The sequence below is a fragment of the Crassostrea angulata genome, chromosome 6, assembly GCF_025612915.1.
Source record: "Crassostrea angulata isolate pt1a10 chromosome 6, ASM2561291v2, whole genome shotgun sequence".
NCBI lineage: Eukaryota > Metazoa > Mollusca > Bivalvia > Ostreida > Ostreidae > Magallana > Magallana angulata.
This window is the reverse complement of record NC_069116.1, coordinates 52,517,773-52,541,531: the sequence shown is the minus strand read 5'-3', so window position 1 is coordinate 52,541,531 and position 23,759 is coordinate 52,517,773. Positions and strand designations below refer to the sequence as shown.

Genomic DNA, 23,759 nt, shown 5'->3' with positions numbered 1-23,759 from the left:
TTAACTTAGAAAAATGTAGGCTGGTGCCTAAACATATTCGGGCCTAAACATGTTGGGGCCTAAGCGTCTTATCAATGAAGGGCCTAAACATCTTGGGGCCTAAAAGTCTTGCTACCTTCTCAACTTCCGTTTTGTAGCTAATGTAAATAATGGCCGATAGTTGCCTCCATTTCCCGTAAAAAAACGTGATTGAAAAATAGATTAAAATCCTTCAGAAGCGTGAAAAAAGGGAGTTATAATCAAAATGGAGCTATCTGGAAATACAGATAGTGTGACGGTTACCATCTCTCACTTATCCCTCAAAGAGAAAGCTCACGTTACATGTCCTGTACTGAACAACGACAGTGTAAAGCTGTTTGTTGCCTATAACTTCCTCGGTATTGAGCCAGAGGAGCTGGAGACGCCATTCTCTTTACCCAAACCTAAAGCTAATCTCCCCATCACCTATAACTTCACAAAAAGTAAGTGGCTGTTTGATTTTTCATTGTAAATTGATTTAATTAAGATTTTGCCAGGAAGTTCCTCAATTAAATCATTGGTTTTTGGCTTGTTTGACAGCTTTCCAGGTTGACATGCAGGAAAATTACGAGAGACGACAATACCTGGCAGCCATGTTGTTACCCGATGATCCAGAGCAGGGCAGGTCGGTGAACTAGTTAACAACTGCATTATTCTTCTAGCTATTCCTTCTGGGCATCACTTGAGTAATCCTCTCTTACATCCCATTAATGAACCCATATTGGCATACATTTGATCCATGCAAAACACTTGAATACATGTTTTTAAGGTGGTGTGGGATATCTCCAAGTTGTGACGTATTGTTTATCGAACAAAAGTTATTAATATATATATTTAACAAAGCTGGGAGAACAATAAAACATAAATTTAGTTACAAAAATTTCAATATTGAATGTGTACCAAGTTACAAATACTTAGGCATTGATTTCGCAGCTTCAGGGACTTTCTCACTGGCTAAGGTGGAAAAAGGGACTGAAAGCTTATTTCAAACTACGAAAAGATTTCCTGAGTCTAAACCCCGGGATATCCACTAGCTTAAATGTATTTGACCACACTATATATATAAAGCAAATTTTACTTTATGGCTCTGAAATATGGGGAATCTTTAACGTCAATAACATAAAAATAAAACAGTCTAATGATATATTGATACAACAATGTTATAACAACTTAATTGCTGAAACTTTACATCTCAAATTTTGTAAAACCATATTGGGGTTGAACAAGAAAAGTATGAACCATGCGTCACTTTCTGAACTAGGAAGATTTTCTCTACATTATGATATTGTCAATAGATTACTTAAATATTGCTACAGATTAGAAAATTTAAAAACAGAGTTTCCTCTATTAAAAGATGCATTTCTATGTAGTAAAGATCTTCATTTCGCCCAAAATACAACTTTGTATTCCTCTATTGAAAAAGTACTAAACATTCTTAATATTCAAAACATATATATTATGACACATTCTAAAAAAGACTTTGTTACTTCTTTAAAACAATCTCAGACTAAAAAATATTTGATGGATTGGCAGTACTCAAATGAAACACTTAAAGATGGCAAACTTGTTACTTATATATATTTTTGAAAACTAACTTCAGACTGGAAAAGTATTTAACTATATTAAGACCTGAATACAGAAAGCCAATCTGTAGACTCTGGATATCAGCGCATAGACTTTTTATTGAATCGGGCAGATATAATAACACACCTAGAACAGGAAGAATATGTAAAAATTGTACACTTAATAAAATTGAAGATGAAGAACATTTTCTTATCCAATGCAGCAAATTTACAAAAGAAAGAGAGGAACTATTTGATTTAATTTCATCTAAAGCAAAACATTTCACTAGTTTACAAGATAAACAAAAATTATTTTGGATTCTAAACTGTGAAGAATTAGATATATATTAAACTCTGTTGGTAAATTTTTACAAAAGGCATTGCCTTAATTTGTATTTCCTATTCAAACTATTTCAAATTTGTATGTGCATTTGTATTTTGACATATTTATGTATATGGTGTTTAACAAAAATATATAGACGACACTGTATTGAATGTATGGAAACATACATAATTATATATATATATATATACTTTTTAATTGTTCATGTCTGTCCTAGCTCTTTCAATCATCCAGCTCTTTCCCTCTTGTATATGTTTATTGAATGTTTTATGTTCATTGGATGTTGTATGTACAGTCTTCATGTTGCCCCTGAGGGCCCTTAATTGGTTAATAAAGAAATTGAATTGAATTGAAATTGTTTATCGAAATAAACAATATTTAAAATGAAGTGTAATTATATAAGTAGTTTCTTTCTCAGTATACCGGTACATGTAGTCACCTAACAGTGTAGCGCACATCTTCGCTAGCCAAGGGTTTTCGGTCCGCTTTGCTCCCCATAAACCCTTGGCGGATTTCATTATGAAAACTCGGTGACAGGCTCCGCTTTATGATTGGCTGCAGCTGCGAGTAGCTGATCCAATCACAGTGCATGTAAATATAAACTTTAAAAGAAAACAATCGAGTACAGTGCTTCTCCAACGATGGTCTAACCAGATCGCTTTAAAACCTACATATATCTATTTTACTGGGATTGAACATGTAGCTCTACAAACTTGTCAAGGCTCGCGTGATCAGCATGGGAAGTAAACATGGCAAATGTAGAAGTTGCCTATCCCTTTAGTATATATATACGTCCCTGCTTATGGTTATTGCTTTTAAAGATTCAATGATCTTTGTTTTATTTAATTTCTTTGGTCCGCAATATTCACGACAGCGATACCTGTTTTTATGGCATGAAAACTTTCATATACATGTAAATCGGCGACTTTCTCTCTCTGGTCCTTACAAAACACGATGAATAAAACAATCTGTGCTTTCCCTTCGTTATTACTTAATTCGTATTTAACATGTTTAATAGCATCGTTAATTATGTTCCGACATTCGGTAGTCAGCATGTTTTTAAGTTGTATTAATACTGTAGTGTGTATATAACCCGTTGTTTAATTCGATTAAAATGTAAATATGCAAGGGGCGCAACTCAAGTTGCTCGCTAGATAGCGCCACCACATCACAGAGTTTTCATAATGAAATCCGCCAAGGGTTTACGGGGAGCAAAGTGGACCGAAAACCCTTGGCTAGCGAAGATGTGTAGCGCAGTGGGTTAGAGGGTTTACTACGAATCTGTAGGTTTTGAGTTGAATTCTGATGGAGGTTTTACATATTTTACCTCTCCAAAAATTTTCAAAAGCTTTTTTTTTTGTTAAATAGTGTAAAATTTGAAAATTCTAAACCAGTGAAAGTATTATTAGCTCACCTGAGCTGAAAGCTCAAGTGAGCTATTCTGATCACATTTTGTCCGTCGTCCGTCTGTCCGTCCGTCCGTCCGTCCGTCCATCTGTCCATCTGTAAACTTTTTACATTTTGAACTTCTTCTCTAAATAAAACTGCTTATCCAATTTCAACCAAATTTGGCACAAAGCATCCTTATGGGAGGGCGAATATAAATTGCAAAAATAAAAGTCCGATCTGTATTCAAAGCGGAGAAAACCTTGAAACTGTAGAAAAAGGGGGGTGCATTTTTAAAAATCTTCTTCTCAAGAACTACCGAGGCAAATTCAACGTAGTTTAGCATAAATTATCCTTATGGGAAGGAAAATATAAATTGCAAAAATTAAGGGGTAATTTTGTTTCAAATCTGAGTTATTACGAAAATAATAATAAAGGAAAGGCGTGTTTCAATCAGTTTAATAGCTTCGGGCTCGGCATCCGGTAAAATGGGTAGGCAAGACTTGGCCTGAGCAAAACAAAAGATTGGCAGGTATTAATCTGCCAATTTCATAAAAATTTCAGGATATTTGATGGACTAGTATATTTGTATTCGCTGTAAATATTGCTACAAAATAATGCGTATTTGGAATTGACGATTGCCGATCTGCCCCGGCTTTTATTTTGCCACGGCCCGGGTTTGCATACCCATTTTATCAAGACTCGTATTCCATACTTCTAAAACGAGGTTCTTTGTTCAAAGCAGCCATGACATTATACGAAAAAGGGTCGATCTGACTATGATGAATTTGCTTGTTGTGCAACAGCTCGCGTATGAAGGGAAATTTTGAAACATGAAAAATATATTGGTGCCGATTTTGTGAAGTAAATTGAGGCTAAATATTTCAATGCGTTGACAGTTTTCACTCATGACGTTGGTGTTAGTTTGTTCTGATTTTCGTTTCGGTTTCATTATTTATGCTTTGTAACCTGGAAACTATCGTCTGCATTTCGTGATTTTTACGTATCAAATCAAACAGAGACTTCGGTAAATCAAACAGTTACGTTAACTGTTTACCTGCGCAAATTAAGCAAAATCTGATGTAGGTGTACTGAAATACAATTCATTATATCGGTAATTCGGCATTATCTTTTGCGTAATGGTAGATTAATGCAATAGGTTTTGTTGAGATGCTCGGCATTTTCTCGAGTTTATTCAGTTTAAATAGAGTTTGATATCGCTGACAGAAATATGTAGGTATATACATGTATATATATGATTCATTTCGAAAAAATAAATTGTGTTCTTTATTTGTTATACATGTAGTGCATGTTTCTTGTGTTTAATTATTTACAATTTCTATTTACTAACCATATTTGAGTGTTAAGCTTCGAATTATAAGCAAGATACAGAGATTTGCTCACAATTCTATGTTTGTACACAGATCTTAAAAGCTAAAGATTAAAAAAGTAAAAAATTTGTCAATATTTATTACGAAAGTTTTCAAAGTCTTTTCTTCCAGAAACCAACTTATTGAATTGTAAACTTAACCTTTTTAGCTCACCTGAGGGTGGGGCCACAATGGGGGGTCGAAGTTTAACAAATGAATATATAGAGTAAATCTTTAAAAATCTTTTTCTCAGAAACTAATCGGCCAGAAAAGCTGAAACTTGTCTGCAAGCATCCTCAGGTAGTGTAGATTCAAAGTTGTGAAAATCATGACCCCTGGGGGTAGGGTGGGGCCACAATGGGGGGGTCAAAGTTTAACATATGAATACAAAAAGTAAATCTTTAAAAATCTTCTTCTCAGAAACTAATCGGCCCGGAAAGCTGACACTTGTGTGGAAGCATCCTCAGGTAGTGTAGATTCAAATTTGTGAAAATCATGACCCCTGGGGGTAGGGTGGGTCCACAATGGGGGGTCGAAGTTTAACATATGATTATATAGAGTAAATCTTTAAAAATCTTCTTCTCAGAAACTAATTAGCCAGGAAAGCTGAAACTTGTGTGGAAGCATCCTCAGGTAGTGTAGATTCAAATTTGTGAAAATCATGACCCCTGGGGGGTAGGTATGGGCCACAATGGGAGGTCCATGTTTTACATAGGAATAAACAGAGTAAATCTTTAAAAATCTTCTTCTCAGAAACTAATCAGCCAGGAAAGCTGAAACTTGTGTGAAAGCATCCTCAGGTAGTGTAGATTCAAAGTTGTGAAAATAATGATCCCCAGGGGTAGGGTGGGGCCACATTGGGGGGGGGGGTCAAAGTTTAACAAAGGAATATATAGGGTAAATCTTTAAAAATCTTCTCAGAAACTAATCAGCCAGATGATTCTTTATAATTGTTAAGACTTTGGCCCCAGGACAATTCTTTGGCCTCACGAGAAGGTTCAGAGTTTGATGTACGTTTATATCCCATATATAAACTATTGTTAGGGATCTTTTTGAGAACTGCAATACTCAACATATGATATGACTATAAAATCATCCTGTTAGAAAAGGGACTAATGATTATAAACATAAGAATATCCAGGGGAAAATGGATTTTATTTATACAGGATCTACATGTATTATTGTACATTGTCCAGATAGTTTGTATTATGACTCCATTGAGCTGATTTTATCATACCTATTGTTCCTCAGGTGAGCGATGTGGCCCATGGGCCTCTTGTAATTTTAATGTTTTTTAATCCACATTAATATCGACAGATGTCCCTTACCACCTTAACAGTGTATCCATTTTTAATTGATTTTTCCTGAAATACATGTTCATCTAAGTACAATGCTAAACTCTCTAACTTTCTGTGTCTGCAGAATTCGCTTCACTGTGGTCAGCGACCCTTCAGATGATGATGATATGGATGCCGAATGTGAAGATATTGGTGTTGCTTTTGTGAGCGTCAAAGAAATTCTTATGTCCAAGAAAGATTTTGAGGAACAAAATGTGGAAAGTGAGTAGACATCCCTTTGAAAATGAGAAAAAATTATGTTTTTAAAAATGAATCAGTGAACCAATTTTGATTTGAGAGAGAGAGAGAGAGAGAGAGAGAGAGAGAGATTTATATTAACTTTTGCTTTGCAATTATGGGTTTTGGTACAAAAATTTAATTTAAGCTTTTGTTCATTGCAGTTTGTGATGTTAAGAATGACCAGGGAGTGATTGGATCACTTAATGTGACTGTTAAATGCCTGGCAGCTTTAGAGGCTGTGGAAAAAGAAATGCAGATAGAGGGGACATACTGAGACTGTGAAACTAAACCTAGATAGAGTATGGAAGGAATTTGAGCAGAGTTCAAAATGAAAAGAAAAAGGAATGGAAACCATCTGAATTAACTTTGCAGATTCTTCATGTGTAGTCTATGATGGAAGCTACTAATGGCCATTATGATACTATGGCTAGCGTGTTCAAGTGCTGCTAAAAGAAATTGTCTCCTATACTCACATACTCAGATAATTGTTGTTGGTCTACACATGTGTCAGATATTATGGTTTTTGAGTTTTATAATTGTAATCATAGAATGGAGATAATTTTTATTTATTTATTTCCGTCCAATTTTAGTTTTTTTAGCTCACCTGAGCCAAAGGCTCAAGTGAGCTTTTCTGATCACAATTTGTCTGTTGTCTGTCGTTGTCGTCGTTGTAAACTTTTCACATTTTCATCTTCTTCTCAAGAACCACTGGGCAGATTTCAACCAAATTTGGCACAAAGCACCACTAGGTGAAGGGGATTCAAATTTGTTCAAATGAAGTACAACGCCCTCTTTAAAGGGGAGATAATTGAGAATTATAGAAAATTTGTTGGTATTTTTCAAAAATCTTCTTCTCAAAAACTATTCGACATGATAAGCTTAAACTTGTGTGGAGGCATCATCAGGTAGTGTAGATTCAAGTTTGTTCAATTGGGGGCCACAATTGGGGGATCATGTTTTACATAGGAATATATAGAGAAAATCTTTAAAAATCTTCTTCTCAAAAACTATTAGGCCAGAAAAGCTCAAATTAAAATTGAAGCATCCTCAAGAAGTGTAGATTCAAGTTTGTTCAAATCATGGTCCCCGGGGGTAGGGTGGGGCCAATATTCGGGGATCAAGTTTTACGTAGGAATATACAGAGAAAATCTTTAAAAATCTTCTTCTCAAAAATTATTAGGCCAGAAAAGCTCAAATTAAAATGGAAGCATCCTCAGGTAGTGTAGATTCAAGTTTGTTCAAATCATAGTCCCCGGGGGTAGGGTGGGGCCACAAGAGGGGGATCAATTTTTACATAGGAATATATAGAGAAAATCTTTAAAAATCTTCTTCTCAAAATCTATTAGACCAGAAAAGCTCAGATTAAAATGGAAGCATCCTCAGGAAGTGTAGATTCAAGTTTGTTCAAATCATGGTCCCCGGGGGTAGGGTGGAGCCACAATTTTGGGATAAATTTTTATATAGGAATATATAGAGAAAATCTTTTAAAAAATTTCTTTTTAAAACTATTTGGCCAAGAAAGCTCAAATTGGCGTGTAACCATCAAGAGATAATGTAGATTCAAGTTTGTTCAAATCATGGTCCCTGGGGGTAGGGCGGGGCCACAATGGGGGATAAATTTTGATTTATAGAGAAAATCTTTAAAAATCTTCTTCTTAAAACTATTAGGCCAGGAAAGCCCAAATTTGAGTGGAAGCATCCCCAGAGCGTATATATTCAAGTTTGTTTAAATAATAGTCCTGGGGTATGGTGAGGCCACAATGGGGGATGAATTTTTACATAGGAACATATAGAGAAAATCTTTAAAAATCTTCTTTTTAAAGACTATTTGGCCAGAAAAGCTTAAACTTGTGTAGAGGCATCCTCGGGTAGTGTAAATTCAAGTTTGCAAAATCACAGTCCCTAGTGGTAGGGCGGGACCGTGATGGCGGTTTGAATTTTTACATAGCTAGGAATATATAGAGAAAATCTTTAAAAATATTCTGGGAAAGTTTTCGGTCCAAAACTCAGTACTTAGTGTGAAAGCACAGGTTATGCAGATTTAAGTTTGATGAAACCATGATTCCCTAGAGAAAAGTGGCGCCACGAAAAGGGGGGGGGGGTTGGGTTATATAGGAAAGGGGAAAAATCTTCTTACAGGTACAACAACAAAAGGGGCTTGGTATTTATCAAAAAATAAGAGGTGGATAATTTTTTTTTAGCAAGATCTACTGTACTCAGTTGTCAAGATATTTTGATACTGTAATGCTAATTTGATCAGAATGAAAGCAATTGTTGCTCAGGTGAGGGATGTGGCCCCTGGGCCTCTTGTTTAACTTCATATTTAAAAACATGGCATTTTCATGTTTTATCTGTATTTCACATATATTTAATTTATATTTTTTAGAAGGAATGATCTTTTTAAAAATGTGTATGTGTTTTATTACAAATACATGAAGGTTGTAGTTCAGTATGTGTTGTATGCTGTGATGCATATCATTGATAATGAATTTTTAAATCAGTTAAACATTGCATTAAAATACTGCAGTGTTGAATGGTAGATATTGAGCAGATGAACTGTGATAATATACTTTGTTATACTTTCATGTTAAATACTGAAATCTGATTGGTTCAGACGCAGTTAATAATATTTACTATTACCCTCAGCGTTAGCAACGCACTTGGCAACGGGTAACATTAAAAAATATTACATGCGCGAAAATTATGCGCGTACGGTTCGCTGTAGAATTCACGTTATTCCTATATAAAAGCAGTAAAATTTTCTTAAAAATTTTAAAAAAGACATTCAGTATAACAAAATAAATAGTGCCTGTTTGGGAGGATAACAGTTGAAATTGACACCCCTCGAAAACCATTGTCAACCTCCGCTTCGCGTCGGTTGACAATGGTTTTCTCGGGGTGTCAATTTCAACTGTTACCCTCCCAAACAGGCACTATTTATATAATAGCTTAAGTCGTTGGAATTTGAGAAATTGCTATTTCATTAGAAATAAAAAAATGAAATATTTTCTTAGTTTTTCTTTGTAAGATTTCTAAATTCTTCAGGATTTTAAAATAAATACATGTACTAGTATGTGGGGAAAAGAGGCATGTTTTCATGTAACGTTGATGTTGAATTATAGAATTGGGGATTGAGCGTCAATTGAACTATTCCAAAAAAGTGTTAAATTATTTTTATTTTTATTTTCGAATCCTTTGAAATATTGAATATCGGTTCTCTTGCCTTTTCGTATTTTAGTCATACCGCAATGATGACCTAGTTTGTTTATTTACACTAACCCAAAATATATGGCAACATGGTATTGAACGTAAATGTCAAATCAGTTATCTTGGAAGCACGGGAACTTAAAATATCAGATCAAAAGACGACTAGTAAGTATTGTTTTAACATGGTTTATTGTATACAACTCGGCGGACACATGCAGATTGTAGGCTAACCACAGGGGCTCGTCACGAAGTTTTTTCAATCTTTTATATATACCACCTCTATACTATAAAATACACAAGGGAGGAATCAAAACTCGAAAAAATCGCTACCTCCCGATTTCGGTCGCCTCGTATTAATTCTTCTCGGACGTTAAACCCTGCACTCTAGGTATCATTAGATCGGGAAAGGACCATAGTTTTTAGGAATACCTGCAAAATTTAAGCATCGGTAACAATTTTAGAAGTTTTCACGCATTTTCTTCCAGTTTACTCTCCGGTGACACTTTCTTCGATCAGATGTCGCGCTCTCATTGGTCAATTCAATGTTGCTCAAGATAACTCGTACGCGGACTTGTATTTTAGAAGGATTTTCAAACGATATTCAAACTTGCTTTGATGCTAGAAATACATAGTCACGTCCTACCGAATGTCCGAAGTATGGTTAAAATATTTCTACATAAATATGAAAATTAATACATATACTCACAACGTAATAAGAACTTCTTCACTCATCATTTGAATATCCCTCTAAAATACGAGTCAACGTACGATTTATCTTGATCAACAAAATTAACCAATGAGAGCGCATGAATAAATTTGGTGCGCGACATCTGATCGAAGAAAGTGTCACCGGAGAGTAAACTGGAAGAAAATGCGTGAAAACTTCTAAAATTGTTGCCGATGTTTAAATTTTGCAGGTATTCCTAAGAACTATGGTCCTTTCCCGATCTAATGATACCTAGAGTGCAGGGTTTAACGTCCGAGAAGAATTAATACGAGGCGACCGAAATCGGGAGGTAGCGATTTTTTCGAGTTTTGATTCCTCCCTTGTGTATTTTATAGTATAGAGGTGGTATATATAAAAGATTGAAAAAACTTCGTGACGAGCCCCTGTGGGCTAACCGACAGATGCTGTTGTTGCTATTTATAGCATCGTTTGTGGTTGGTGCAGCATGCCGTATTCTGTTTACCCGTAATCTGATGTCATAGATCTGCAATAAACAATCCGAGATTCTTTTGTAGATAGGAACCTGTTTAGTCTTTAATCTTGGTATTACTTTTAAATACATGGGCTTTAACACCAGACAGAGAAAAGGAGGTTGTGGGGGGGGGGTGCAGGTGCTTCAAAAACGACAATCATCAAAATGCAATGGGCTATTATAATTGCAACTTAATAAAATTTCACTTTTACAGAAACAAAATGATGAAATAATATTCTATTGCACATAAACTTGGTATATCAAAAAACTTTAAATAATTTGCAATTATTAGTCTATTTTAAGAAAAAAAACCCTCTCTCTCAATGGCAGTTTTTTAAAATTATTTTTACTGTATACCAACTTTAATTTGCTGCAACTTAATTTCATTTCTTTACCAGTGAAAAAAAACTGTTTAGTGGCGAGTAATTTTCACAAACGAAAGCAAGTCATGTACAGATAGTACCATTTTTGCTATAGCTTGGAATTTCAGTGAGATGTTTTAAAATACTATCCATAGACTGTCCCAAGACATTCGACTATTTTAAATGAAAATATATATACCTGTGAAAGACTAATTGCAATTGAAATAGATAAAAGGGACAATATCCAAAATAACTCCATTCACACATTATCATCTATGATTATCGCTCTGAATTAAAATGTCACAGGAATGAAATCGGTACATTTATTTCTTTCGGAGATTTATAATGGAAAATGTTGATTCATTTTCTCTAATCCAAAGTCACTCAATATACCATGCACAATTTTTCAGTGTTGTCATCCGGGTGTGTTGCCATGCGAAATCCCTGTAGTCACATTTTTTAAAGTGTATTGAAACTGGTTAAGCTGAAGGGGGCGTTTCAAAGGGGAAATTAATCTTGGCAATTTTTCATACTTTCAAATGAACATCATTAGGTATATATAGATAGTGAGTAATTAAACAAAATCAAGGATATCTTTGGACAGACTGTCAGAGTATAGTTTGCTCATCAAAACAATCTCTCAAATATTGACCTCCTTTCTTCTAATTGCTAAGAGAAGCTCATTATTATATTCATTAACTGTTAAAACCGGAAAGTTTTTTGCCAACATCTGATCTGTTGTGTGATATTGAATTGACACTGTTTTGATAAAATACATGTATATATATTATGTACATTCCTTGATGAGGTCGGACGAGTGTCATTGCATTCAATGTATTCATATCTATTAGCCAGTGAATGGACAGTTAACCATGAGTAGACCCTACCTTCATCAAACTGTTATTATAGTCTCAAATTTCTCAATGTAAACTTTTGGTATATCAACAAGACAAGGCAAAATCTCTGATTAATGCATGCGTTAACACTCCCAGATCAGCACCACGGGCCATCCTCTGTTTACACTGCACAGCGGTCACCCAACACACATTTAATATTAGCAGCAACTAGAATCATTTAGCAAGATCTTGGACTTTGGGTAGTTGTGTCAAACTTCGTTGTGATGTAGGCCTGTCTATTTCATTGCTGGCTACAGCCATGGCTCTTTGAAATTGACACAATTTGTCTGGCTTCTAAGCTAAAACTACACAACTGTGTATATTTCATTTGAAACCAGCATCATTTTTAACTTGTTTTGATGCAAGAAACAGATAGCTACATCCTACCGAAAGTCCAAGGTCTTGTTAAAATGGTTCTCCGATATTGTGAAATTTTCAATTCGTTCTTATAATGCCAAGATTCTACGATATTTTGCTAAACATGTGATCTAAATCCAAAGGATACCTTGATCTTCGTATTTTTAAAAAAATTATTGGTCCGTCAGCATGATCACAAGGTGGCACTTATAAAAAGACCATGAGATTTTTCTGTAACCCTAATAAGTGCTAGTGCAAGTGCATAACCAGTGTTTGTTCCATGGACTCTATTCCTACTATTCAGTACATGTAATTTTACTAGGACATGTATGAAACAGGACAATTGAGCACAGTTTTAAATACATGTTTTAGTTGGCTCTTACTGAGGCAGACTGTTTTAAGCAACATTAAAGGTCTGCAATGTAGTTGGTTGTCGTGTTTCTTTGGATGACTATTTAAAGTAACATTTAGATCTGTGATTTTATAGGTTGTCATGTTTCTTTGGTTGTCTATTTTAAGTAACATTGAGATCTGTGATGTGATTGGTTGTCATTTTTCTTTGGTTGGGTATTTAAAGTAACATTGAGATCTGTAATGTGATTGGTTGTCATGTTTCTTTGGTTGGGTATTTAAAGTAACAATGAGATCTGTGATTTGATTGGTTATCATGTTTCTTTGGTTGGCTATTTTAGGTAGCATAGAGATCTGTGATGTGATTGGTTGTCATGTTTCTTTGGTTGGGTATTTAAAGTAACAATGAGATCTGTGATGTGATTGGTTATCATGTTTCTTTGGTTGGCTATTTTAGGTAGCATAGAGATATATGATGTGATTGGTTGTCATGTTTCTTTGGTTGACTATTTTAGGTAGAATAGAGATCTGTGATGTGATTGGTTGTCATGTTTCTTTGGTTGGCTATTTTAGGTAGCAAAGAGATCTGTGATGTGATTGGTTGTCATGTTTCTTTGGTAGAATAGAGATCTGTGATGTGATTGGTTGTCATGTTTCTTTGGTTGGCTATTTTAGGTAGCATAGAGATCTGTGATGTGATTGGTTGTCATGTTTCTTAGGTAGAATAGAGATCTGTGATGTGATTGGTTGTCATGTTTCTTTGGTTGGCTATTTTAGGTAGCATAGAGATCTGTGATGTGATTGGTTGTCATGTTTCTTTGGTTGGGTATTTAAAGTAACAATGAGATCTGTGATGTGATTGGTTATCATGTTTCTTTGGTTGGCTATTTTAGGTAGCATAGAGATATATGATGTGATTGGTTGTCATGTTTCTTTGGTTGACTATTTTAGGTAGAATAGAGATCTGTGATGTGATTGGTTGTCATGTTTCTTTGGTTGGCTATTTTAGGTAGCAAAGAGATCTGTGATGTGATTGGTTGTCATGTTTCTTTGGTAGAATAGAGATCTGTGATGTGATTGGTTGTCATGTTTCTTTGGTTGGCTATTTTAGGTAGCATAGAGATCTGTGATGTGATTGGTTGTCATGTTTCTTTGGTTGGCTATTTTAGGTAGCATAGAGATCTGTGATTTGATTGGTTGTCATGTTTCTTTGGTTGACTATTTTAGGTAGCATAGAGATCTGTGATGTGATTGGTTGTCATGTTTCTTTGGTTGGCTATTTTAGGTAGCATAGAGATCTGTGATGTGATTGGTTGTCATGTTTCTTTGGTTGACTATTTTAGGTAGAATAGAGATATGTGATGTGATTGGTTGTCATGTTTCTTTGGTTGGCTATTTTAGGTAGCATAGAGATCTGTGATTTGATTGGTTGTCATGTTACTTTGGGTGGCTATTTTAGGTAGCATAGAGATCTATGATGTGATTAGTTGTCATTTTTCTTTTGTTGGGTATTTAAAGTAACATTGAGATCTGTGATTTGATTGGTTGTCATGTTTCTTTGGTTGGCTATTTTAGGTAGCATAGAGATCTGTGATGTGATTGGTTGTCACCTCTGTGAGGAACCAGGTGGAATTCTTCCCATTTTCTTTGGATCCGCTCCCTACCTTGTCATCAAGTACATATCAAAAGGTAAAAACTATAAGTGGACAGCAGAGAATGTACATGTGACAGGATCCAGAGAGGAGTGTGAGGCACTGAGGACCAAGGTCAATGAAAAATTAGGTAAAGGTGAGAACACAGGGCGAAAAACAATCTTTAAGCAAGTCCTTAAAGGTGGCGTAAAGGTGGCTTAAAGGATATACAATCTTTAAGCCACCTTTAAGCTGAGCTTATAGGTCCTTAATGTCCAAACTTCTTTAAGTCACCTTTAAGCCATCTTTAAGCTAGCTTTAAGCATCTTTAAGTGGCATTTACGCTCCCTTTAAGTTGTCTTTAAACCATCTTTAAGTTCCCTTTAAGTCGAGTTTGATCAAACTGAACAATAAAAACATACATTAAATGCAAAAGCTCTTTTATAGGAGGGGAGGGGGTGATCCGAGTGATGATATAATTTCCAAGGAAGGGGGGGGGGTGTTCCAGGCGGTTTTTGATTGTCGCTCCATTAAACACTTATCGCTATCATCAACAACGCTCCGATGGACCCAGATTGCCGTTATAAAATAATTTTTTTTTTTCAAAATTATTGTAGGGGTGAGCGCAGTCTCTGAATCTAAATTTGCGCATGAAATTATATTTAAGTATGTTTGTTTCCTATTATAAATTAATCGGTGAAATCTCTCTCTCTCTCTCTATCTATCTTTCTCTCTCTCTCTCTTTCTCTCTCTCTCAGTTCATCAGGTTATTTAACAAAATATAGATAATGAACCAAAACTGCATGATTTAATTTAATAATCGGTTGAAGGTATGTATTTTTTTTTTTGATTTTAATTATTTCTAGGTCTAATTCGAGATCTGCTAGATACATGTTAAAGATGAAAAGACTCTCAACTGCCTTTGTTATATCGGGCAGGATATTACTGCTTTGTTTGTCTAGACATAGTATTGTTCGTTTGTGTATATCTAATTAGAGTCTATTGTTTGACCAACTTAAAAAAAACCCTGGAAATAACACAGAATATACAATGTATACACGTTATGATTATTTTTTTTTTTCATTTTATTTTATAGAACAAAAACGGTTTTTATACCTTTCTATCATTATCATATAGTTAATATATTTTGTTGGTAAATTGAGCACAATTTTGTATTAAAAGATTTTTTTATGGCTTAAAGGTGGCTTAAAGGTAGCTTAAAGGTAGCTTAAAGGTGGCTTAAAGAAGTTTGGACATTAAGGACCTATAAGTTGTCCTTAAAGGTGGCTTAAAGATAGTCTTTAAGCGGCCTTTAACCCATCTTTACGCTCTCTTTAAGTCATCTTTAAGCAACACATATAGCTTAAAGGTGGCTTAACCGTCTTTAAGCGACCTTTAAGCATCTTTAAGCTATCTTTAAGGAGAACTTAAAGATGGTCATTCATCCTGTGGAAGAGGAAAAATATATTTATTTATAATTTAGAGAATATTAACATTTTTACAGTATTGAATAATTGAAATGCAGAAAGTGAAATATTGATTTAAAAGGAAAATTGTCTATAATAATAATTTGGAATTCATATCATATAATGCAATTTGTGTTTTTAATAGAGAGAGAAAGACCAAAAAAACTTGGAGTGTTCATTAATCCTATTGGAGGGAGCCAAAATTCTCTGAATGTGTACAGCAAAACTATCGCCCCTTTGTTTAGAGCGGCAAACATAGTTTGTGATGTAATGGGTAAGCATGCAGAATTTTAAAAACTGGGCCTTTTTAGAATTTTAAATTTTTTATTATCATTACTCCATGTAAAAATACATTTTCATTGAAAGATATACAGTAATACTCTATATTTACCATACTTATTTTAAATTAGTTTCATTCTTTCAGTTTCTGAACGACCAAAGCACATTGTTGACATAATGAAAAGTTTTGACACAACATGTGTTGATGGGTAAGTAGTTACTCAGTTTTTAAAAGAAATTAGTCAAATTGGATGATTAACATTTTCTTGATTGAAATTACAGTAAACAAACTTGGTTTAGAGGGAGTTGATGGAATAGTGCAGAAAATTTTTAAAAAGTGAAAGATGATTTTACTGTAATCATTACATTTTTGCTGTGTAATATTTTTAGCAGAAAAAGATGTTTGTTAATATAAATCAAATACATTCATTGCCAAATGCCATGCATGTTTGAACATTAAGAAATGCTTTCTTTCAAAATAATTTTTTTTTACCAAATACCGTACTTTCCTGGAATGTATTTTAAATATCAGTTGGATTTGCCTTCTTCATTCACACACATGGTACAAAGTACTAACATTTGAAGTTATTATGGTATTATGATATGAATTGATAGGTGGTTTTTTTTAAGGCTAGTTGTAGTAGGAGGTGATGGAACTCTACTGGAGGTCATCAATGGTCTTCTGACCCGAGCTCAAAAAGAGGCTGGTCTGGACTACGATAAGCCTACCTGTAAACTCAAACCATTGGAGGTACCAATTGGCATCATCCCAACAGGTGTAAAAATTTATTAAACATTTTGGAATTTTTGTGTTTACATTTAAGCATTGATATTTATTTGTATGAAGTATTCATGTATCGTTCATGTATCATGTATCGTTGCTTTTAATTAAGCCATTACATACATTCTTAGTCAGGGATATGAAGCATACATACATGGAATAGCCATATTAAGATGTTATTTAGTTCACATTTGCGACTAAAATTATTGTGCCAGAAACTTTGTCAAGAAAAATCTTTATTATTAAGTAATAGATACATGTATGATTTAATGATTATTTTTCATAAGTACAACATATCAAATTGGTTATGTAAGTTTAAAGGTTACAGTTAATTTTTCAATTATAAATGAATTCAAAATGCATGAATACTAATGACATTTGTATATGTGCTCATGTGCTGTGAAAAAGCTAAGTGTATTCACAAGAAATTAAACGTCGCAGATTTTCAATGCAAACATTAGGGGAAATATACAGTGAATCAAAATATTAAGTATTAATATATAATTATATTTTTCATGCAATAGTTAACATGTTTTGCAGGTACAGGAAATGGAACAGCTAAAGGTCTCTATGGTAACACAGATGTGGTCACTGCAGCTCTCCATATTATCAGGGGTCAGTGCATCATTCAGCCATCCAAAACCATTGATGTTCACAGCATTCATCCTCTTAATTTTATAGGATTCTACAGAATTACGCAAATTTATTTCTCACAAGTCATGCATAAAACTAACATACGAGGGTCAATCAAAAAATACGAAGACTTTTGTCATAGTTATGTTACTTAACGTCGTATCATTACTAAATTTGGTAGACATAATTAAGCAATAGTTTCAAAGAATTTGCAAGGACAAAAGTTAATTAATTTCTTTATTTCTAAGAATTATTTAGAATTTAATCCTGCAAAAATGAGGTCACGGCGCACGGTCAAAATTTGTGTTATGTCAACAATAAACCATATAATGTTGAAAGTAATATCTCTATAAATTGGGCATAAAACCAAATAATATTGAAACTTCAAATTTAGTATAGTCATGGTATTCTATGTACCAAATAATGACGGGATATATTGTTTTGTCGAACAGATATTAGTAACTAAAGACAGATAGTCCTCTTTAGAGTTGACTTAAAACATCGACGTCGCCGGACGTCACGGCGCAACGAGAAGTACAAATAAAATGGATCTAACTCAGGAAAAAGCCGATAGAAGCTGTGAAAATGCTCAATGGTGCAAAAAATAAGTCAACAATTATTTGCAAGTTTGTGTTTAACTGTAATAAATTTTGTGAGGGTGGTGGTCATTGTATTTTGCATATAAAACAGTCCGAAAGAGAGTAGAATATCTGTAAATATTTGGTCAAAAAATAAGTAACGTAAATCGACGTTCGGGGTTATCTTTACTGTAAACTAAGAAATACACGGTAAGAAAATGAAAACTTTAATGAACTAACTTATGATTCTCTAACGAATGTGTGCAAATAAGATGTTAAGTGGTTCAGTGCCATTTTAAATTGGAAGGAGAAAGGCACAAGAGACTAAGCATGATATAAAGATGGGGTATATCTATAAACTGTGCATGTTTAATCTTGACGTCATGTTTTGAAAGTTACCGTGCGCCGTGGTGACAAAACATGTTGTTTTTAAAAAGGGGTAACAAAAATACCGTTTCATCAAATGGACTAAAACTTCGTATATCAATAACATAAGTGTCGGTGCAAAGATTAATCTGTTAAGTATGACTTTCATGAAAAACATATGATAGACAGCCACATTGTCTTCGTACTTTTTGATTGACCCTCGTAGATGTATGAATTATTTGTAGGTAAGACAAACCGTAACAATGTCCAGGCGGTTTACTCCGGAGGGAAGCTAGCCTCCTTTAGCACTATTGTCATAGGATGTGGATTGTTCTCAGACCTAATTTATCACACAGAAAGACAGAGGTGGTTAAAGAAGGCCAGATATGTCGGTGAGATTAAATTTACAAACTGTGATTTTGTGACTTAAACTGCTACATTACATAGTAGCTACTCCAATATGATATTGGTGCGCAGATACAGTATACTGTAAATGTAGTACATTTGGCTCCGTATTCTTTTTAGTGTTTTTTCGCGGAGAGGCGTTTCTGCCAAATCAAGTACATCAACAAATGCCATTCCTTTATGAATAAGAATAGGCACATTCAGATATACGCTAATTTAAATCCACGCTAATTTGTTGTAAAATAATTTTCCGCTAAATATCTCACACGCTAAATATAAAACGTTTACAGTACTTTATGTACCTAGTCGACTCTGGTGTTGGTATTATGACATTAATGGCCATTAGGAATCAATTCATACTCAGTTCCATGTGTATATGCTTGGTTGATTATTGATGAGTCATAATGAATTCACATCAAACACTGCCTGTACATATTTCAATTATTTTTTTGTTATATATATTTTAGTTGTACCTCTGCATTTGATGCTTTTTAAAAAACAAAGATTATTTGATGCAAAGCTAACCATTTTTCAAAGGTAAGAGCATACATATATATCAATTCATTAGAAAAGTATATCCATCGAACAATCAAATGAATGATTGTTCAGTTGACTGTTAATGTATTATGGGTTGAATTTAAGAATATTGTAAATACTTTATTTCATTGGCTAAGAGAAAATTACTTATTTCATTGGCTAAGAGAAAATTACTTTACAAATGTATACATTTTTTGCTTGTTTTGTATGTCAAAATGGTTAAACTGTCAATGGTGCAAATCTGTTACATTTAAATTCGTACAATCTTTTGTGATTTATGAGTACAATTTGTCTTATTTTTTGTATTTATTGACAGAAAATTGAATTATAAGGTATGCATATGCTTACAGGCACTTAACTTTATATAGGTAAATAAATGTCCATACTATAATAAAACATATACATGTACATGTATTGTAGGAAATTATTGATATCTACCTTTAGTTACATACCATAATATTTTATTATACAATATTATACAATGTACTTCTTAAAAAAAATCCTAAAATGAAAATGACGAAGACTTTATTAAACATATTAAGAAAATAGTAAATATATTTTAATATTTTTTTAAGAGATTCAACTGCAGAAGATGCAGATGGCACAAGTGAAAAATCCACAACATATGAGCAAAAAGGTACGCAGCTTTAAAACACCTGTTGACATTGTTTAAAATTTATTCATCATTTGAAGCATTGTGTGGAGTCATTTTAATTTGTAGAAATTTTGTTTCTAGTTTTTTTTACAGTTTAGTTTTGCAAAAAATTCATGTATTTCTTTATTAATAAAGTACATTTTTCATACTTCATTTAAAGTTTAAATTTGTAGGTAGGAGTACTCTAGAAATCTAGCTGCAAATCTGTAGCTCACTGGTCTGAATGAATGAACTTTTATTTTTTTAAAATTTTTAAAAATACATTTAAAAGCTGTTGTCTCAAAATATCACTTAGTGTGTGTTTCCAACATATTCTTTAACTACATGTACTTCAATGAGGAAAATTCCACCAAACCATTGTTAATAGCCTGAAATTGAAAGCGTTGACAAATTTCACCTATTTACATGTATTTCTGCATTTTGGGCAGGGAGACAATTCTGTCTAGCATGCTATATGCATGCCAGGTAAATGCTTTTTATTGTTGAAGTGGTATTAAAAGAGTTAAAAGAGTATTTTAGGAACTCATGGTTGGCTATTTTTAAAATATACAGAGAAATAAAACAAGAAACAGGACACTTTTTTGTGCACAATAAATATACACATAAAACAGAAGGTGACACAGATCTCTGGTTGTCCAACCAAATTTTTTCAGACCAGTGAGCAAAATATGTGCAGCTATCTTGAAATCCGCAAAAAATGGACACGAAAACTAATGATTTCACAGTATTTTAATTCCTTCATAAATTACAGAGGTTGAGGGACAATGTGTTAGCATCACCTCGTCTGGAGCAGGGCTTGGCTATCCCTGTGCCCCCTTTGGAGCTTCTGTCATGCCCTTCATAAAGCACCCCAGTGAATTTGTTGTAGCTATGTACAAACAATGTGGGAGATTCGAATTTCTTAGTCATTTGAAAAGTTGTGCACTTGAAAATCTAGATGCAGTGAGTAACCTATAGATCTGGCAAAGAGCAACATCAAAATAATCCAGTTCTGTAGAATGAATTAAGTAATTGAATTGTTAGAAAATGTAGTAAACAAATAATCAACTGACATTGATACCAGGGAAAAAAACATCATGATAAACTTTTTAGTCTAGTCTTAGACATATGTAGACAACAATTACTTCTCAGTTGGTAATTTAATTAAAAGCATTAGGGAACATGGGGAAAATGATTTTCACATTTTATTCTTCATGACCCGTTTATGAAGAAATTTGATTGACACTATTTTGGAGACAATATGTTGATGGGTGTTTTATTTTCATAAGTTCTATGATGTGCTGGGTTAGACTAACTGTTTGTACAGAGGAGTGAGGTTCAACTTGGCTTAGCTTGATTGAAGTAGTTAATAACCTTGGTTTTTGTTTTTTTAAAGATGTTAATTTTGTTGTTGTTGAGAATTTGTCATTTTCATGTGATTTTGTGTTTTATACCCTCTTTCCCCTCCCTCTACCCTCAACCAAACAAGAGGCCCACAGGCCACATCACTCACCTGAGCAATTATAGCAATAATGAAAATCAGCTTTAAGGAGTTAAATACCGGTACAAAATATCTTTACAGTGCAGTAAAATAGATCTTGTAATAGAAAGATTTTCAAAGTTTTCTTCTGATACTCTTATGTTAAACATTGAGACATCTTTTAAACTGAATGATTAAATAGTCATATCACATATTAAGCATTGCAGTTCTCAAGATGATCTTAAACAACTGTTCATATAGATATAGAACAAGTACATCTAAATTTGAATCCTTTGTGTGGCCCAAGAATTGTCCACAGTCTAAAAATTTGAGAATCAACAAATGTCAAGATGCTTGCATATAAGTAATTCACACACCACCTCCCTTTCAGCTCAGGTGAGCTAAAAAAAAAGGCAAATCAAACAAAAATTATTATACAAATGTTGACTGGTCTTGAGGGCAACATTTTAGTTATTGTTCGTCTTTATAAAGTTGTACAGTGAGAATAAGCTACTGAGTATAACTATTACAATATTTTTCACTCTGAGTGCAAAAGTTGGTTTTAAACAAAGAATCAAACCAAACAGTTGATGCATAAAAAACTGAATTTTTATTATCAAGAATGGACTCTTTCAAAATGAATTGCAGGAATTACCCCAAAGTCAATTATTACCTATTAAGGATACATACTTCACACAGTAGAACCTCCAAAAAAGGAATAGAAATACGCTACAAGGGTCAAGGAATAAGAATTGACCCACTGGATTCAGTAAAACTACTCATACCTCACACAGGTGTTACCTGTAATTATGATAAACTAGAATTGACCCATCAGATTTTATTAGAATTATTCTCACGTGGTCGCTTGGTTTTGTAGGAATCTGGGGGATATGTTCAGCTGGTGGGGATTTCATAGCTGCGGTAGAGTCAAAAATGGACTTTATAACAATGAATAAACACAGTCAAGAAATCAACTCTTTTACCCTCCTAGTCTACAAAGAGGCAGGCAGACTCCCATTTTTGACCCATTTTTTTCAGCTTATGGCTTTCTCCCTTTCTGCAGTAGGTATACTTCATTTCTTATGCATCAGTTTTTAAGGGCGCTTCAAACATACCATAAATGAATTATAATGGTTCTTAAAATTATTGTCATAAATTTGAACAAGATTTTTAAAAAAGTGGAATATTTTGATGTTGTTCTCATTTTTTTTTTCTCTTTTGTTATTTAGTTCTTTTTAAAAAAACAAAACAATATGATGAGTTCATTGTACCATAATGCAGTTTCAGAAGGACTTTTTGTTGCCATACACTGTTAGGGGATACAAAGTAAAGATTCAGTGCTCTGATAAGTCGCCGGATCCCGAGTCGGAAGAAGTCAACATTAACAATTTACTAGATGTGGACGGGGAATTGTTAGACATTGTAGACGGAGAGTATGAGGTTTGGTACGTCAGGCCTTAACCAAATGCCATTCAACTGTTTGGCAAAAGAAATACAAGAACATGTTGTTATTTTAATGAATTCATTAATCTAGAATGATCCAAAAAACCTCCCTTTAACCAAGTTTTATTAGCCATTTGATATTTTACAAAGCCATTTGTTTTAATTTTGTAGGAACCACAGACAGCTCCTGAGGTTTTACACAAGTTCTTGAGACTGAATGCAGGACATATATTTTGAGGTATTTACCTGATCCCTTAGAGATGGCAGAACATTACCTCTAGTGTCCCAACCCGAACCTTAGTACCTACCTGTACAGCCGCTTGTTCGTCACCTATGCCATGTATTATTAAGGTGTTACAGGTTCGTTACATGTGTGTAGTACATGTACCTGGACCACTTCATGTTCCTGTTTTAGTTAAGTTGTACAAAATGCAAAAACTGGCTATTATGTACAGAAAAATAAACTACAGGCACTCATTTTGTTTTTTGATTGAGAGTCTTGGTGCAATATTTTATTCAAGGTATATTAGTTCCATTAGAAGGAGCATTTTTAGCTCACCGAGACGAAGTCAGGGGGAGCTTATGCTATACCCTCGGCGTCGGCGTCGGCGTCGGCGTCCGGACCTGGTTAAAGTTTTTGTTGCAGGTCCTGTATCTAAGCTATTACTTGTCCTATCTTCACCAAACTTGCATGGATGAGGCATCTGGACCTACTTATGGACTTGAAAGACTTGGATGCTGAATCTGAGTCCTAAATTTCAGATGCTGGAGGAGGTTAAGGTTGTTGGACCAGGTTAAAGTTTTTGTTGCAGGTGCCCTTTGATAGCAATATCTAAGTTACTGCAGGTCCGTACTTCACCAAACTTGCATGGATGGTGTGTCTTATGATACTGATGCA

The 23,759-nt window shown here is 34.1% G+C and overlaps 2 protein-coding genes across 6 annotated transcripts; both read left to right on the top strand.

Moving 5' to 3' along the window:
- The first annotated feature begins 160 nt into the window (after window positions 1-160).
- LOC128188387 (X-linked retinitis pigmentosa GTPase regulator-interacting protein 1-like) lies at window positions 161-8,846 on the top strand. Its single transcript, XM_052859403.1, has 4 exons — window positions 161-461; window positions 559-643; window positions 6,102-6,238; window positions 6,418-8,846. The coding sequence occupies exons 1-4, from the start codon at window positions 245-247 to the stop codon at window positions 6,528-6,530; spliced, it is 552 nt and encodes a 183-aa protein (XP_052715363.1). The 5' UTR covers window positions 161-244; the 3' UTR covers window positions 6,531-8,846.
- Window positions 8,847-9,513: 667 nt separating this feature from the next.
- LOC128190713 (ceramide kinase-like) lies at window positions 9,514-23,338 on the top strand. 5 transcript variants are annotated; one of them, XM_052862857.1, is made up of 12 exons: window positions 9,514-9,628; window positions 14,204-14,317; window positions 15,871-15,999; window positions 16,150-16,213; window positions 16,635-16,780; window positions 17,326-17,400; window positions 18,608-18,754; window positions 19,235-19,304; window positions 19,880-19,941; window positions 20,711-20,901; window positions 22,700-22,863; window positions 23,033-23,338. In XM_052862857.1, the coding sequence occupies exons 1-12, from the start codon at window positions 9,553-9,555 to the stop codon at window positions 23,070-23,072; spliced, it is 1,278 nt and encodes a 425-aa protein (XP_052718817.1). In that variant the 5' UTR covers window positions 9,514-9,552; the 3' UTR covers window positions 23,073-23,338. The 5 variants fall into 5 exon arrangements, with proteins under 5 accessions (XP_052718817.1, XP_052718816.1, XP_052718815.1 ...); XM_052862856.1 differs by having other exon boundaries at window positions 14,204-14,410; XM_052862855.1 differs by lacking the exon at window positions 20,711-20,901 and adding an exon at window positions 22,296-22,480 and having other exon boundaries at window positions 14,204-14,416.
- The last annotated feature ends 421 nt before the right edge of the window (window positions 23,339-23,759 follow it).

Bases quoted from the DNA above. Each gene is read 5' to 3' on its own strand.
- LOC128188387 (XM_052859403.1), top strand. From the start codon at position 245: ATGGAGCTATCTGGAAATACAGATAGTGTGACGGTTACCATCTCTCAC. The intron at 462-558 runs GTAAGTGGCTGT...CTTGTTTGACAG, and splicing joins CACCTATAACTTCACAAAAA to CTTTCCAGGTTGACATGCAG. The intron at 644-6,101 runs GTCGGTGAACTA...CTGTGTCTGCAG, and splicing joins GATGATCCAGAGCAGGGCAG to AATTCGCTTCACTGTGGTCA.
- LOC128190713 (XM_052862854.1), top strand. From the start codon at position 9,553: ATGGTATTGAACGTAAATGTCAAATCAGTTATCTTGGAAGCACGGGAA. The intron at 17,401-18,607 runs GTCAGTGCATCA...AATTATTTGTAG, and splicing joins AGCTCTCCATATTATCAGGG to GTAAGACAAACCGTAACAAT. The intron at 20,902-22,699 runs GTGAGTAACCTA...ACCATAATGCAG, and splicing joins CACTTGAAAATCTAGATGCA to TTTCAGAAGGACTTTTTGTT.